General features: G+C 39.0%; 1 protein-coding gene across 2 annotated transcripts in view; it reads right to left on the bottom strand.

Moving 5' to 3' along the window:
- Positions 1–15,380, bottom strand: part of CCNY (cyclin Y) — a gene marked incomplete at both ends in the record, with an annotated part of 163,865 nt that overhangs the window by 56,205 nt on the left and 92,280 nt on the right. Inside the window, one exon of one of the 2 annotated variants that reach the window (XM_084253749.1) lies at positions 14,260–14,334. The exons of the other annotated variant lie outside the window; for it this stretch is intronic. Within the exon in view, the coding sequence (XP_084109875.1) occupies positions 14,260–14,334 (75 nt within the window). The remainder of the gene's footprint in view (positions 1–14,259; positions 14,335–15,380) is intronic. 2 annotated transcript variants of the gene reach the window in all.

The following is a 15,380-nucleotide window of genomic DNA, read 5'->3' as shown; positions in this document are numbered from 1 at the left end:
GGCTGCTGGTCCTACCCCAACAGTCCCTAGCCTCTCCCTCCAGCCTGGGAAAAAGAGAGCATAGCCAATTTCACAGATCAACAAGGGACCCTCAGGTGACCAGACTGGATTCAGCAGTGGAGAGAGCCACACAGTTATCCCTCATGTGTTCTCTGGGCTCCAGGGAGTGTCTGTGACTGCCCTTGGCACATGGGAAGATACTTATCCCTTTCTTCCAGACATACAAGTCCTCCAGTCTGTACTTACTGGGAGGTTATGGGAGGCCACAGTGAGCTTGGTCTGCTTGGTGGATTGTCAGGCTGCCATGGAGCATATGAGCATATGAAGCACACCATTCTCCAGAGTGGGCTTCTGGACAACATGCTTTTGAGGCTAGGGGCATGCACACTGCTGCCCCTCTGAGTGTGCTAACAAAGAGATTGTGAGCATGGGGGTTTATGTGGCTCTACCATTGGCAAAAGTGACCAACTGCCAGGCGCTTCTCCAAAAACACATATAAATGGCCAACAGGCATGTAAAAAACTTCTCACCATCACTCATCATCAGAGAAATATAAATCAAAACCACAATGAGATACCATCTCTCATCTGTGAGGATGGCCCACCTTAAAAGACCAGAAACCAGAAGTGTTGGCAAGGCTATGGAGAAAAAAGAACCCCTGTATCCTGCTAGTGGGAATATAAACTGGTACAGCCCCTATGACATAAAGCAGCATGGAGATTTCTCAAAATATTAAAAATAGATGCTCTGCTCACAAGGAGTTGAGAAAAATGTTGTATTACGACATATGGTTGTAATACGTACCTTCATCCTCATTTTCAGGTATCTACCAAAGAAGACAAAAATGCTAATTTCAAATGGATGCATGTACTCCTAAGTTCGCTGCAGCCCTATACAACAGCTAAGTTTTAGAAATAGTCTAAGTTCCCAAGACAGAAGAACGGATTAATAAAATAGACCCACACATACGTATATACACATATACACACACACACACACACACACACACAATGGACTACTACTTAACCATTTAAAAAAAGGATGGACTCCTGCCATTTGCTAAAACATAGATGGAAATGAAGAGGATAATGCCAAGTGAAAGAAGTCAGAAGGAGAAAGACAAATGCCAAATATATGGAATACAGAGAAATGAAACAAAGGATCAGTCAATAAAACCAGTATTAATCTCTTAACATCTGGCCATAAAACTGACCCAAGCAGAGGGGGCAGGGGTGGGAGTGGTGGAGGGCAGAGGCACAATGGAACATGGTGGATGACCACTGCGACACTGTTAGTGGGTAGGATGTTAAAAGTGTACATTTGTAGAGGTTGGAACATATAGCGCTTGGAGCAGATAAAATGATATTAACCTACTTTACCTCAATTAACTAATTTGGAAAAAAAATCACCTTGCTTTTTCCTATTCCATTTCTAAAATAGTCCTTCCAGTGGCAAGTGTCAGTCACCATTAAACACAGGATGTGAGGACTACAGAGACCCCAAGATAGGTATCCAACATCCTCCTTTGAAAAATAAGAAAGTAGCCCTCACAGGCCCAGATATGGGAGGACCAGAAGAGGGAGACAAGAGGTGGACTGCTGGGTTCCCAGATGTCCTTTACTCCCCCTCCAAGGGCAGTGCCACTGAAGCATGGAATTTGCCAAGATGATTTCCATTTAACAAAAGAATGGTAATTAGGATCCCATATGAACAAAGTTAAGCTATTCTACACCCATACAAAAATTAATTCGTTTATAATTACTCTGGATATAAAGGACTGGGAACCACACCAGTGGAAGATTTCTACAATCAGGTAAAAATGCAGTATTTTGTTTTGAGATGTAAAACTGATTGCTGTATAGCAGAGACAGAAATCTGGTTCAAAAGTAAAGGCTTTATTTCCCTGTACCATAGATCAGGCTTTGAACAACTAAATCAGAAATTCTATTTTAATTTTTCTCACAATAAAGTTGAAGTTACCATGTAATTCCTATACTTTTTAGCAATCCAGTGCATTCAATCACTCAATTCAAAACACCAATGTTGAGTCCCTATTAGGAGCAGGCAGAGAAGTAGCTGCAGAGATACTCTGAGGTTCACGGTTTGCTGATACCACAGGGGAGTAAGTCGTGGATACCAGTGACTAGGACGCAGATCTGAACTATGTAGGAACATGCACCCAAGCCTGAGTGACATGAGCATCCTGATGAGGTCATTTCCCTATGTGGCCCCCCTTCCATGTGGAAGGAAGTCAGCTTCTCCCCAAGATCTCTGGTGTACTCTGAATTGTCCTGGATCTCTGTTTACTGCTAAACCCCAGCACAGAAGAAGAGGACATTCCGTACAATCATAGTGAAATCTAAATAAGCAAGGCAGATGAAACAAAATGAAAAGAAAGAAAAAATTTCAAAGATGTCTACAGTAAGCAGTCACAGAGAGTAGAAAATTCCAGGGATGAAAACAGGGGACAATAGTAGGTATTGGCTTAAGGAAAAAAAAAAACATCCAAACACCAAATGTCTGTCTAGTAAACCGCCAACTCACTTTAAGTTTTCAGTTTTCTCTGAAGAATACTTAGGGCAAAAGAATTTCCTCAGAAGCTCAGATCCTAAATAAAGTGAAATTCTTTTACAACTTTTCTCTAACTATAAAAGTAATACATGCTTACTGCAGAAAATTTACAAAATACAGAACACTATCAAGAAGAAAATGCAAATACAAACGCAAATTAAGATTTGGAAAGTACATTAAGAAACAACTGAGATAAATACTATTGATATTTTCGTATATATCCTCACAAAGGGAGTGTGCCCTCTATGCATACTTATACAGATGTGTACACTTTTTCAATCAGTATATTTATATTTAAGTGAGCAAAATACACATGTGCACACATACATGCCAAGAGAAATACTGCTTGTTTTCTGCTGCTATGTTAATATTTTCAATGTTTGTATAAAGTTTCTTTAATACAAATACACAAAGCTTAGTGCATATTAACAATCTTTTGTTAATATATATACCAAACTTTTTTCCCATTTGATGATTAAAAACAGGTGATATTTAGGATGCATTTTGATCTGACTTTTCATTTTTAGATCATTTCTTCCATTGCTATTGTAAATTTAGATGCCACCTTTCCTATTCTGGGATTAATATTCACTTACATTGCTTCCAGAGATTTACGATTATATTCATCACAATCTATAACTAGGTGATCCACCAGCAATCAACTCTGGCCTGTGGTAGCGAGGTTATCACTTGATATTTTAGGTGAGATTCAAACTGCAGTGTGTACTTTTATAAAGCTACTTCTCAAGTGTTCCAAGGTGTGTGCAGGCCTGTCTTTAATAGGGGAGTTAAGATGTCTGGGTCAAGGAAAGTTGGAGATAAAAAGATGGGTCTTATACAAGAGAGCTCAAGACTCTTCTGCTGTTATTCTTCACTACTCCTCCTGGTCAGAACTTGTGTGTTAATGTGAGATACTGCAGTTAGCATAAAGGACTTGAAACCTAAGAAAAGACAAGCTAAGAACATGGCAGAGATCCAGGTCAGGAAAGAAACTCAATCAAACTGAGCATGTAAGAATCAATACTCCAGAGTAATACAGAACTTCTGTCAGAATTCCTGATGTCTTAGGTACTATGTTCAGTACTTTGACAGATTACATATTCAGTTTTCCTGGCAATCTCATCAAGAGGTACTAACTCTGTTTCACAGGTGGAGAAAGACAAGGTTTACAAAGATCACATGGATCAGGTATATAAGATCCCACAGACAGTGATGGACCTAAGCTTCCCACTCCCAACAGTCTGATGTCTGAGGACTGTGCTTTTAATCATCACTATCTTCAGGAAATCTTTCCAAGGTCTTGATTGTGCTTGCATAGTGGCTCTGGCTGATCATCGGTAACATTCAGCTGCCTCCCCAGATGTCATGGGACAGCTGCCCCGTAACATCATCCATTCAGACAACACAGGCTATCATCATGAAGAACTACGAAAATACCAAAAGGGTGAGCCGTTACTAATAACCGAAGAAGACCTGAGGGTTCTCACAGTTTATGAGGCGGAGTTGCAAAATAAGTTGTGGGAAAGCAAGAGTTTATGGCTACTGACTAACAGGCCAGAGGGCGTATCTGTCAGCAGAACACAGCTGTGGTGGCAAGGGCACCAAACTTCATTCCAGCCTGGGTAAACTACTACCCCTACCTTTTGCTCTAGGTCTTGCTCACTGAGCAACTTTCTACTGACTGAATCTGGGGAAGATAAATGTCAAGGGGCAGTACACAATAAAAGGAATTTTGTGGAGAGCTGGCTTTCTGGGTCTGACCTCAGCTGAGTTGTACTGTGCATGCAGCAATATCCAGAGTGGAAGGCTCAAGACATCAGACACTGGAGCAGGCTGATGCTTCTAAAATGGGGGCCAGAGAGCCCCCAAAGTGCCTCCCTCATCCATTTAACTTACAAGGCTTGGCATGGCTCAGAGACCCTGCATCCACCTCATGCAGCTCAAGAGACGATTACAGAGATAGAGGAGCTGACTTGAGGGAATAAAGGTCATTTTTGAGTCAGCCCTGGGAAAGAGAAGTCCAAATACACTGTCTGGGCATTCCCCCAAATAATGGACGTGTCCCTATTTAATTAAGTTACGAAAGGTGGAAGAAAGTGATGTTGCAGCATAAAACAAGAAGCCACGAAGGTTATGACGATGCCATGGCATGCCCAGGAGATATCTCCCTGCCTTCAGTCTTACATTACTTCATTCAATCCCTTCTCAAGTTTATTCTTTGTGTGAGCCACTGGACTTGGCACAGATAATGTAAAATGAGAATGACACCACACAGTCCCAGTCCCTAACCTGAAGCGACATGGAAGACAGTGGATAAACAGACTAGATCTTTACTAACCACTAAAAAAGAGATCACCTTTACAAGAGGAACACACAAATTACACCGAATTTAATTCCACTGATTTATGGAACATGATCATTCTGTGGCTAGTTACATTGTGACAAGCCACTGGCAGTCCTGATTTCAAACATGTGACAGATGGGGAAATATGATTATCAGAACAGATGAATGTGGGGAAGTCAAGGAAGCACCACCTAAAGGGGCCAATTTTGGGCTGGCACAGGCAAGAGGAAAAGGCATTCACTGTGGACAAAGGATGCACATCTGCTGCCGTGTGACAACATAGAGGGACTGGCCTTTCAGGACTGGGAGTAGCTCCAAACTTTCAGAGAGCACAGCAGGAGGAATGACAGCTCCTGCCACACTGGGGGACTCACTTCCTCTGTGGGCAAGCAGGAACCAATAGAGGAGGACAGTGTGAACCCAGAGATGCTCCTTCTGGCAGTCATGTGGAAGAAAAGAGTGAAAAGATGAGCTGTGAGGCAGAGTGATGGAGGGGGAAAGTTAAATAAGAGGTACCAGGGAATAAATGGGACTTAAAATACTGATCACAGGTCTCCTGTGGGTTGCTAGCAGGGGACTGAGATTGACAGTGGGTTTTCTATTAAATAGGTGACGGGGAAGAAGAGGCAGGCAGGAAAGGTGATTCTGATTTGGGCAACACTATCTGAGGGGTCTGTGGGATTTGTCAGAAGGAATGTCAATCCGTCAGGGGGAGCATTATTAGAAATACAGAATCAAGATGAGGAATTCTCTTTGCCTGAGGTCCTGAGAGAGAGTGGCTGCAGGGAACTTCAGAGTAGTCCTAGTTGTCAGACTGAGGGACCCTCTTCACAGGTAAGAGCAAGACACTGACTGAGCAGGAGCTTACTGTGTACCCAAGATATCATACTCTTGTCTCATGACAACAATCTTCTGATGTGACACAGGTAACATACAGGAAACTATGACCCAGATGATGTAACTAGGAAGCTGACTAATAGCAGATAAGAGTCTAAAGTCAGTTCTCGAACACTGGTTGCCAAACTGGAGACCAAAGGCCGTCTCTGCAAGGTGGAGTTTGGTCACAGGCTAAAGATAAACACAGTCAGCCCAACACTTATGGACTAAGTATTACTGCTCTCAACTAATATTCTTAGGCATCTACTCCCTCAGACTAGAGAGAAGTAAAGTATGGTGATACTAGCTTTTATTTTTAAATAATAAATTTTATTTTTATATTCCCCCATACAACTGCACATGCCCCATTCTGACCCCAATCCCTCCCCTCCCGGCCCCCACCCCCCAAAAAGTGTCTCTGGTTCATAGTTTTTTGTTGATTTTGATTTTCACTTTCTTATAGTTATTCATTTTCCTGATCCCTTATTTAAGTTTTCTAGATTCCTGCTATGAGTGAGACCATCCGGTATTTTTCTTTTTCTTTTTGGCTTATTTCGCTGAGCATGATCCCTTCCAGCGCCATCCATGTTGCTGCAAATTGCATGTGTTTATCTTTTTTGAATGCTGAGTAATATTCCATGGTATATATGTACCACATCTTCTTGATCCAGTCATCTATTTTTGGCATTTGGGCCGTTTCCAAAGCTTAGCTATTGTAAATAGTGCTGCTATAAACATAGGGGTGCAGGTGTTCTTTGGGATTGATGTTTCTGTGTCCTTTGGGTAAATACCTAGGAGTGGAATTGCTGGATCATATGGAAGCTCTATGTTTAGTAGGTCCAGAAATCTCCACACAGCTCTCCATAGTGGTTGGACCAGTTTGCATTCCCACCAACAGTGCAGGAGAGTTCCTTTTTCTCCACACCCTCGCCAACATTTGTTGTTGCTAGTTTTTTTAATATGTGCCATTCTCACTGGTGTAAGATGGTATCTCATGGTAGTTTTGATTTGCATTTCCCTGATGACAAGTGATGTTGAACATTTTTTCATATGTCTGTTGGCCATTTGCATTTCCTCTTCAGAGAAGTTTCTTTTTAGCTCTTCTGCCCATTTTTTGACTGGATTATTTTCTTTGTTGTTGTTGAGTCTCATCAGCTCTTTGCAGATTTTTGTGATCAGTCCTTTATCATTAGTGTTGGGTGCAAAAATGTTCTCCCAGTTGGTGGGGTTTCTCTTTGTTTTTGTTATTGTCTCTTTTGCTGTGCAGAAGCTCTTTAATTTGATGTAGTCCCAGCTGTTTATCTTTGCCTTCACTATCACTGCTTTGGGTGATGTGTCTGTAAAGATGTCTTTGATATGCAAATCACGTAGTGTTTCACCTATATTTCCTTCTATGTATTTTATGGTTTCAGGTCTTATGTCTAGTTCTTTAATCCATTTTGAGTTGATTTTATGGTGATACTAGTTTTTGCAGTTCTTTCCCTGAAATAGTTTGGTTAAAGGATAACTCAGGGTTGAGAAGCAATCTTGAAACTGTGTGTTCAAAGAGGTCTTGAAGATAGCTTAGGTGCGGCTACACCGGTGCTCCCATACCTGCACCTTTACAACTATCTTTCCCCCAGCTTTACAGAAAAAGGCATGTTGACCAGTCCTAGAAGTCTTCCTCCCTGGCTTGAAAGATCCTTCTAGGACATCAAACATGGAAGCAAGTAGACTTGCAGTTGAAGCAGATGCCCTTAATCCAGTCTTATGACCTGCAGCACAGTCTACGGATAAGGGTGCAGGGAGGACTTCTAGCTCTGAGCCTACAGTATTACACAGCAAATGCCATTTCCATTAGGACCCGATCTTGCTGGTGGGAGAGGACCCGGGAAGCAGAGCAAAGGGGCACAGGGAACAAAAGGAAGGTGTAGCAGCTGGTGGCTGCCTTGCACATCACCACACTTGTGTGGCCATTTGTTTATTTATCCTTGCTGCCAGCCCCCCTCCTACACAGTAGCTCTCTATAAAGGTTATCTAAGCCTTGACTTGTTTTTCCTCCCACACCATCCTTATACTCCCAATAACGCCTTTTCCCTCCCAGTTCCCTCTTAACTTCAGAAACTTCACTTTGTTTTAGTGTCCACTAGTTTTTATAAGTATTTTGCTTTACTGAATCATCCACTGTGCAAATGTCCAATATTTGTCTTTGTCACTTCAACTTGCTTTACTATACATAATTCCCTCAAACGCCTTCCATTTTACTGTAAATGGCCAATTTCATCTTTCCTTAATGGCTGGAGTATTCCACTAGTGGATATACCAAATCTTCTTTTTTTTTTTGTCTTCATATTTTTTTTATTAGATAATAAATTTTATTGTTATATTCCCCATACAATTGCAGCCCCCCCCATTCTGACCCCAATCCCTCCCCTCCCGCCCCCACCCCCCTAAAAGTGTCTCTGGTTCATAGTTTTTTGTTGATTTTGATTTTCACTTTCTTATAGTTATTCATTTTCCTGATCCCTTATTTAAGTTTTCTAGATTCCTGCTATGAGTGAGACCATCCGGTATTTTTCTTTTTCTTTTTGGCTTATTTCGCTGAGCATGATCCCTTCCAGCGCCATCCATGTTGCTGCAAATTGCATGTGTTTATCTTTTTTGAATGCTGAGTAATATTCCATGGTATATATGTACCACATCTTCTTGATCCAGTCATCTATTTTTGGGCATTTGGGTTGTTTCCAAAGCTTAGCTATTGTAAACAGTGCTGCTATAAACATAGGGGTGCAGGTGTTCTTTGGAATTGATGTTTCTGTGTCCTTTGGGTAAATACCTAGGAGTGGAATTGCTGGATCATATGGGAGCTCTATGTTTAGTAGGTCCAGAAATCTCCACACAGCTTTCCACAGTGGTTGGACCAGTTTGCACTCCCACCAACAGTGCAGAAGAGTTCCTTTTTCTCCACACCCTCGCCAACATTTGTTGTTGCTAGTTTTTTTAATATGTGCCATTCTCACTGGTGTAAGATGGTATCTCATGGTAGTTTTGATTTGCATTTCCCTGATGACAAGTGATGTTGAACATTTTTTCATATGCCTGTTGGCCATTTGCATTTCCTCTTCAGAGAAGTTTCTTTTTAGCTCTTCTGCCCATTTTTTAACTGGATTATTTTCTTTGTTGTTGTTGAGTCTCATCAGCTCTTTGCAGATTTTTGTGATCAGTCCTTTATCATTAGTGTTCGGTGCAAAAATGTTCTCCCAGTTGGTGGGTTTTCTCTTTGTTTTTGTTATTGTCTCTTTTGCTGTGCAGAAGCTCTTTAATTTGATGTAGTCCCAGCTGTTTATCTTTGCCTTCACTATCACTGCTTTGGGTGATGTGTCTGTAAAGATGTCTTTGATGTGCAAATCACGTAGTGTTTCGCCTATATTTCCTTCTATATATTTTATGGTTTCAGGTCTTATATCTAGTTCTTTAATCCGTTTTGAGTTGATTTTTGTGTATGGTGTGAGGTAGTAGATTTGATATACCAAATCTTCTTGATCCAATGCTCTAAGTACTAAGGTTTTCTCCATACCCTGGCTACTGTAACAATGCCTCAAGATATACTGTAGAGTATATAATTTTTTGAGTTGATGGCTTCAAATTCTCTGGATAGATTTCTAAGAGTGGGGTTGCTGCATCATATGGTATTTTCATTTTTAGTTTTTAAGGTAGATCCATTTGCTAAAATGGCTGTACCAATTTACCTTCTCACCATCAGAATAATAGGCTCCTCTTTCTCTGCGTGCTCTCCAGCAGCACTTGCTTCTGGTTGTCTACCCATTTATCACCATCAGAAGAATGATGGCAGTGATGGGCATGTGTATTAATATGCTACAGGAATTGAAAAAAAATGAAATCATACCTTTTATGACAGAAACTATGATTTGATTTGACTGGCTGACAATAATACCTAGCTTTGCCTACAAAGCTCAGATGAAGGACATGCAACATTTTGGAAAAAAAAAAATAAATAAAGCAAAAGAGAAACTAAAAAAATATTAGCTCAGAGAAAAAGGGCAGGTGGGGATCTTTCTTTCAACATATATTTGAGCTCCTTCTTGGGCAAGCCATTGTACATAAAGATGTAAATTCCAAAAAGACCTACAGTCAATACTAACAATACAATGAAGACTGCTGTTCTAATAAAGGGGTGTGCAGCCTGCAATGTCATCAATGGAATCATGGGAGGTGTTCTGAAATGAGTCATAGATTTATTTTCCCAAGTTTTCAGAATGTATCAGGTTAAACCAAGAGGCATCAAATGAAAAGAGTAATAATGAAAAGTCATGTGTTTCTGATAAAGCCATTTTGGTGAACTTCCCAGAAACCGCAAAATTGAGTAACTTCTATAATGGGTGAGAAACTCTTTTGCAAATCAAGTGAATTCCTCCTATTCCTTATTATCAACAAAATTGAAGGAAAGCAAGATTGAATTGTAGCTGATTATCAGACATTGGTTTGAATGATAAATCCCCTGGAGATGTTTGACATATGAATCAGATGGAGTAGAAGAAATTTAGTGATTTACTGAAACAAAACTCCTATGTCCAATGTTTATAAACAAAGTTCTTCAGCACTTAAATATATAAAAACATAGAATTTGATGAATAGCTTCCGCATCCCAATAATATGTAATATTCATCCACATAAGCAACACAGTAATGTTTTTCTAAAAATTATTTTACTTCTCTGTTTAATAATCATTCATTAAAATTTTAGCATGTTTGTGGTATTCTGATCAACTAAGGGCTAATGAGGATAATATAGTTCAATCCAGAATTTTCAACATATAATTTTAATTATGCAAAATAACAAACTAAATTTAGATCCATATAATCATGAAAGAAAAGTGTAATACTGAGGAATGAATTTTAGAAATCAAAGTAATTAGGATAAAATTCCATGGAGAACAAGTTCAAGATGAAAAATGAATGATATAAAATACTTAACTGTTAAACGAGCATGTTCATAAATTTTTTAAATGATTGATGGCAGATTATCAAGTCACTGTGGTTTTATGACTTTATTTCAAACATTCTTTAAAAGGACAATAGTTTTATTTTAAAATAATAATGTTTATAATAAATGAAATTATATCCTTTGAAAGGATGAAAATGTTTATGGTATTTTAGTTTTTCAAAATAAAATTCCATGGTAGTCAAACAAAGGAATATGAAAATTACCAACATAAGAGTTTTGTTTTACTACGGACTCCTCAATATCTAGCTGCATAATATTCCCTGAGGGAGCTAACAAGCCATAGGGAAGAACACAGTGACTGAGAAGGAACTGAAAAGGAGACATCTTAGAGCACAGCAGCCAAGATGTTGAAGTAAACTGTAGAGAGAGGAGGTGACAGGAAAATCATAGGACACACTGATGAAAGAACAATCCATCAGGGCACAGAAGTCAGTGCTTCTAAATGCTAGATGAAAGGAGAATAAAAAGTTTGGGCCTTTGATGATACAGAAGTAAATACTCCCCAGGAATAAAAATAGGACTCTAAACAAGGGAGGACCACAATACATTTTTTCCATTCCCATATTTCTAAAGAATGTGCAAAGAAAACAATGGTTCGTATTTTTATTTCTGAATTTCAGTGCTGCTACTTTAACAGATCCTTTCCTTTTTAAATAATAATTCCTTTAACGGTTTTGAGGAACTCATGGCAAACAAACAGGGTTTTATTTTTGTCCAGCTTCTTTTTTAAAGCAAAGAACCTCTAAAACTATACTAATAAAAGTAAATATGTAGCTTGGTTGCTTTCACCTAGTAATTCAAGTCTTTGAAAACACGAATTAAATAATATAGAAAAGGAGAACACACTGGGAACCAAATTATTCCTCGCAAGAAAAAAATGATTACATGATTACAAGACAAGTGTTGTAATCATGATTACATGATTACAAGAGTTGTCTCACCTGACAACTCCTCCACTCACCTCCTGCACCCTGTGAGAATTCTTGATCCCCCTAACTTGGGGATCTTGGCAGAGTAGGAGATGTGGGAAGTTAAGTGCACTTAAGTTCTGTTTGTTATATATACAGTTAGAGGAAGTGTAGCCTTTGTTATAAAGATATCCAGCAGAGAGCAGGATTATGAGTCGTGAATTCTGCATAGAACAATCTGGCTGGACATTACAGTTGGCATGGAAGTTGCCAGGAACTGTGTGCAGGCCAAAAGGAGAAAAGGGTGAAACACAGATGCCTACAATAAACTAATGTTAAAGTAATAAATGGAGAAGTTGGTTGTGATGTCTTAAATGGATCTTAAAGAAAGAGGATTTCTGGGGACCAATTCTCCCACAGCCAGTCACCAAAGAATTCATTCATTTAAGTATTCAAATTTGCCTATTTTAAAAGCTTGTTTCTTTTAATCATTTGTAAAGTAGCTGTCAAAGAAATGGCCATGTTCTCAGCCTGATTACAAGACAAGTGCTTAAGTTCCTGCCTACTTAAGCATAGGAAGACAGAAGAGCAAGGCACAAGGAGCAGCTCCGACAGCATGTGCATATGAGAGGTCAGAGTAAAGGGTGGTAAAACTTAGGACACACATTTCTGGACAATGGTGGTGGAAGATTTCAGAGGAAGACTGAATGGAAAGAAAAGTAGTACCGAGGAGAGGGTGCTGCTGTTATTTTTCCTTTCATTTTTTTTAACCTAAGAGACTCAGGCAGATTTATGTGTTCAATGAAAAGATGCAGCACTTCAGGTAAAATGAAAGAAATAAACAGAAAGAGCAGAGTAATTGATACTTGATTTTCCAGAAGACAAAGGGAGATGAGATCTGAAGTAAAGGGGGAAAGGGAAGATACACATCCCTAACAAATTTCTGCAACAGTCTCTCTGCTAGGTCAAAGCTCTTGACATGACCAAGTTTGTGCCATCTATTCAAAGGTCCTAATATGAATCTAATTAGAAAATGTTGTTGTTTGTGCCCTGAATTCACAGAAGCAAGAACCAAGCATGAAACTCTGCCAACCTTGAAACTTATTTTCACAGTACTTGCATTAAATGTAAAGAAAAAAGAGATTTTTTTTTTATAATTTTTTTTTAAGATTTATTTATTTATTTATACAAGCACTGGGTACAGTCAGAAGCGCGGGAGGGTGAGAGAATTCACCAGAGCCAGAGCGGGGAGCAGAGCAGGCAGAAGGACCGAAGTACACTGCTGAAGGGGAGCAGCGGGTGGCAGGAGAGGTCTGCATGCCACGTGGGACCCTCCTCCAGTGGCCGGGGAGCAGTTGGGGGTCGAACCAGCGCTGCAGGGGCTGCGGGCAGCTTTGCAACCCAGCACTCAACCGCTGTGCCACCGGGGAGGCCCCAGAAAAAAAGAGATTTTAAATTTTCATTTTACATTCTCCCAAACTCTCATTCCTACTGACACTTCCCTGCAATACCCTACTGCTCTCCCAGTAGCTTCCCACTTCACCAGGACAAGGAAAAAAAAAAAAATCATTGCTTTTTTCACTCATTACACTCAAATCTTACTTCACAAGTATTTGATGTCAACCATGATTTACTTAGAAATAATTATTTTTCATAAATGCACCAATGTTTCAATTCAAAATTGTCAGTAGCTTGCTTAAGATGACCACTGTAATCAGCTGTATCATGTCATGATTGTTAACTAATCATCATTAAGAAGTTATCAGCTCATAGAAATGAACTTACTGCTTTTAAAATGTTTATTTTATAGTCATTTTAGGATCTTCTCTAATTTAGCCTAGTAATTTGTCAAACAACTAGGATAGAATCATACAGGACTCATGCACTGTCACATAAAATCCTGGTGACTTACTGTGATTTAAAAAATTTCTCCTGCTACACTTTTCTATAGGAATCTAACTAAGAAGATCTGAGTTCACTATATTGTTTAAATTTTATAACTCCTCTGTAGCCATGGGCAAGGGAACAGTGAGAAAAGCCAGGGACTGAAAAGATAGGAAAACCCATAGGAGAAACTGCACACATATCTAGAGATCACAGAACAGACTAGTTATTAGAAGTTTGACTAAAAGAAAGCATCTACCCATAGACTACAGATTCAAGCAACACAACGGAGATAATGGCGCTTTTATTTAAGAACTAAATTTTCATTTTTAATTTATGCCTAAAAAATTAACACTTTTGATCTTTTGAGAATTTATAAAAGTATCAATTCCTAGGAAAATTTCTGCCTTCCAAGGTAGAAACTATTGCTACTGAGTATACACAGAAATAATTCCATTGATTGGCAAAAGTAGTAAATTACAAAAACATAATTTACTATAAAGAAAGAAACCTTAAAAGAGGCATCAGCTAGCATGCTTAGGGGTAATTAAAGGGGATTGTATTTTATCTTGAAAATCAAAATCTTATGGAAAATAAAGACTTAGGCTAGTAAGACTGCTTTTTTTTTTTTTTAAGTGAAATATAAAACAAACAAAAAAACAGTTAACTTACCGTCCGTCTGAGATTTACTGAGGAATATTGTGCTGGCCCGAGGATGGTCTGAAGGATTGAATTCCATGTTCAAATCTTTAAGAAAGAAAAAGAAATACATGAATATCCATTTGATAACTAAGAACTGGGGAGGAGGGGAGGAAGGTGAAGCATAATTAATTTTCTTCAACCTTAAATTGCTAATATAGTCAAGGATTCTGGAAAAATACCCATAGCTACTGTGCTAATAGTTACTCTAGGTTCAACTGAGAATACTGCTATTTCAGAAATTTGAGAATGTCAAACATGAAAAATCTCCTGGATGGAGATCTCTTAGCCTGAAACTCCATTTTCTTTTTATTTATCTGCATCAGAATCTTACAACATGGGCAGACTGTTGTGCTACAACTGACTCATCTAAACTCTATTGTTAAGTCAATGGTATTTCCTTGTTAAGGGTGATTAAAATGGCATAGCTTAGTAGTTAGACCAAATTAACATCCACTTACTCTGTTTAATTAAGATTATTTTTTAATGGACATTTATCCTTTAGAGCAAAGGCTGCAAACTGGCCCTCTGTGGGCATACATCTAAGCCATGGACGTGTTTTATTTGGTTCATACATTTTCTTCCTTTTTTTTTTTTTTCCCAAAATTTGGGCCAACATGATTTTTATACTTCAAGCATATACCATAAAGGAAAAAACAACAACCATATTTCCATCTTATCTTGAGAAATCAGATCAACTGGCAACATCAGCCCAAACCCAACAGTCACAATCACCAATGAGCTAGAGTGCTGCAGCTCCAGACCCATTCTGGTGGGACTGAAAACTCCAGCTCTGACCTCTGCTTCCCTGGTCCTGGCACTGTCCCTCACTTTTGTACTGTACCACCCCTCAGACATTTGATTTTGTAATTCCTGGCTTAGCAGTCTCCAAGGGATAGTCAGTATGGTATAAAAATCTTAGAATCTCAGCACAGACGAGTTTCTCCAGTATAAAAAAATTTTGATTCCATTGAGAACGAATAGGTAAATAAAACAAAAGAATTAAGTAGGGGAGACGAGAAGAAAAAATTATTGAAAAATCAGAATGGTCTTCAAATTGGCCAGTATTTTTATAGAATCAGAATGAACACTAT

Source organism: Talpa europaea (assembly GCF_964194135.1).
Source record: "Talpa europaea genome assembly, chromosome: 14".
Lineage (NCBI taxonomy): Eukaryota > Metazoa > Chordata > Mammalia > Eulipotyphla > Talpidae > Talpa > Talpa europaea.
This window is presented reverse-complemented; position numbering and strand designations above follow the sequence as displayed.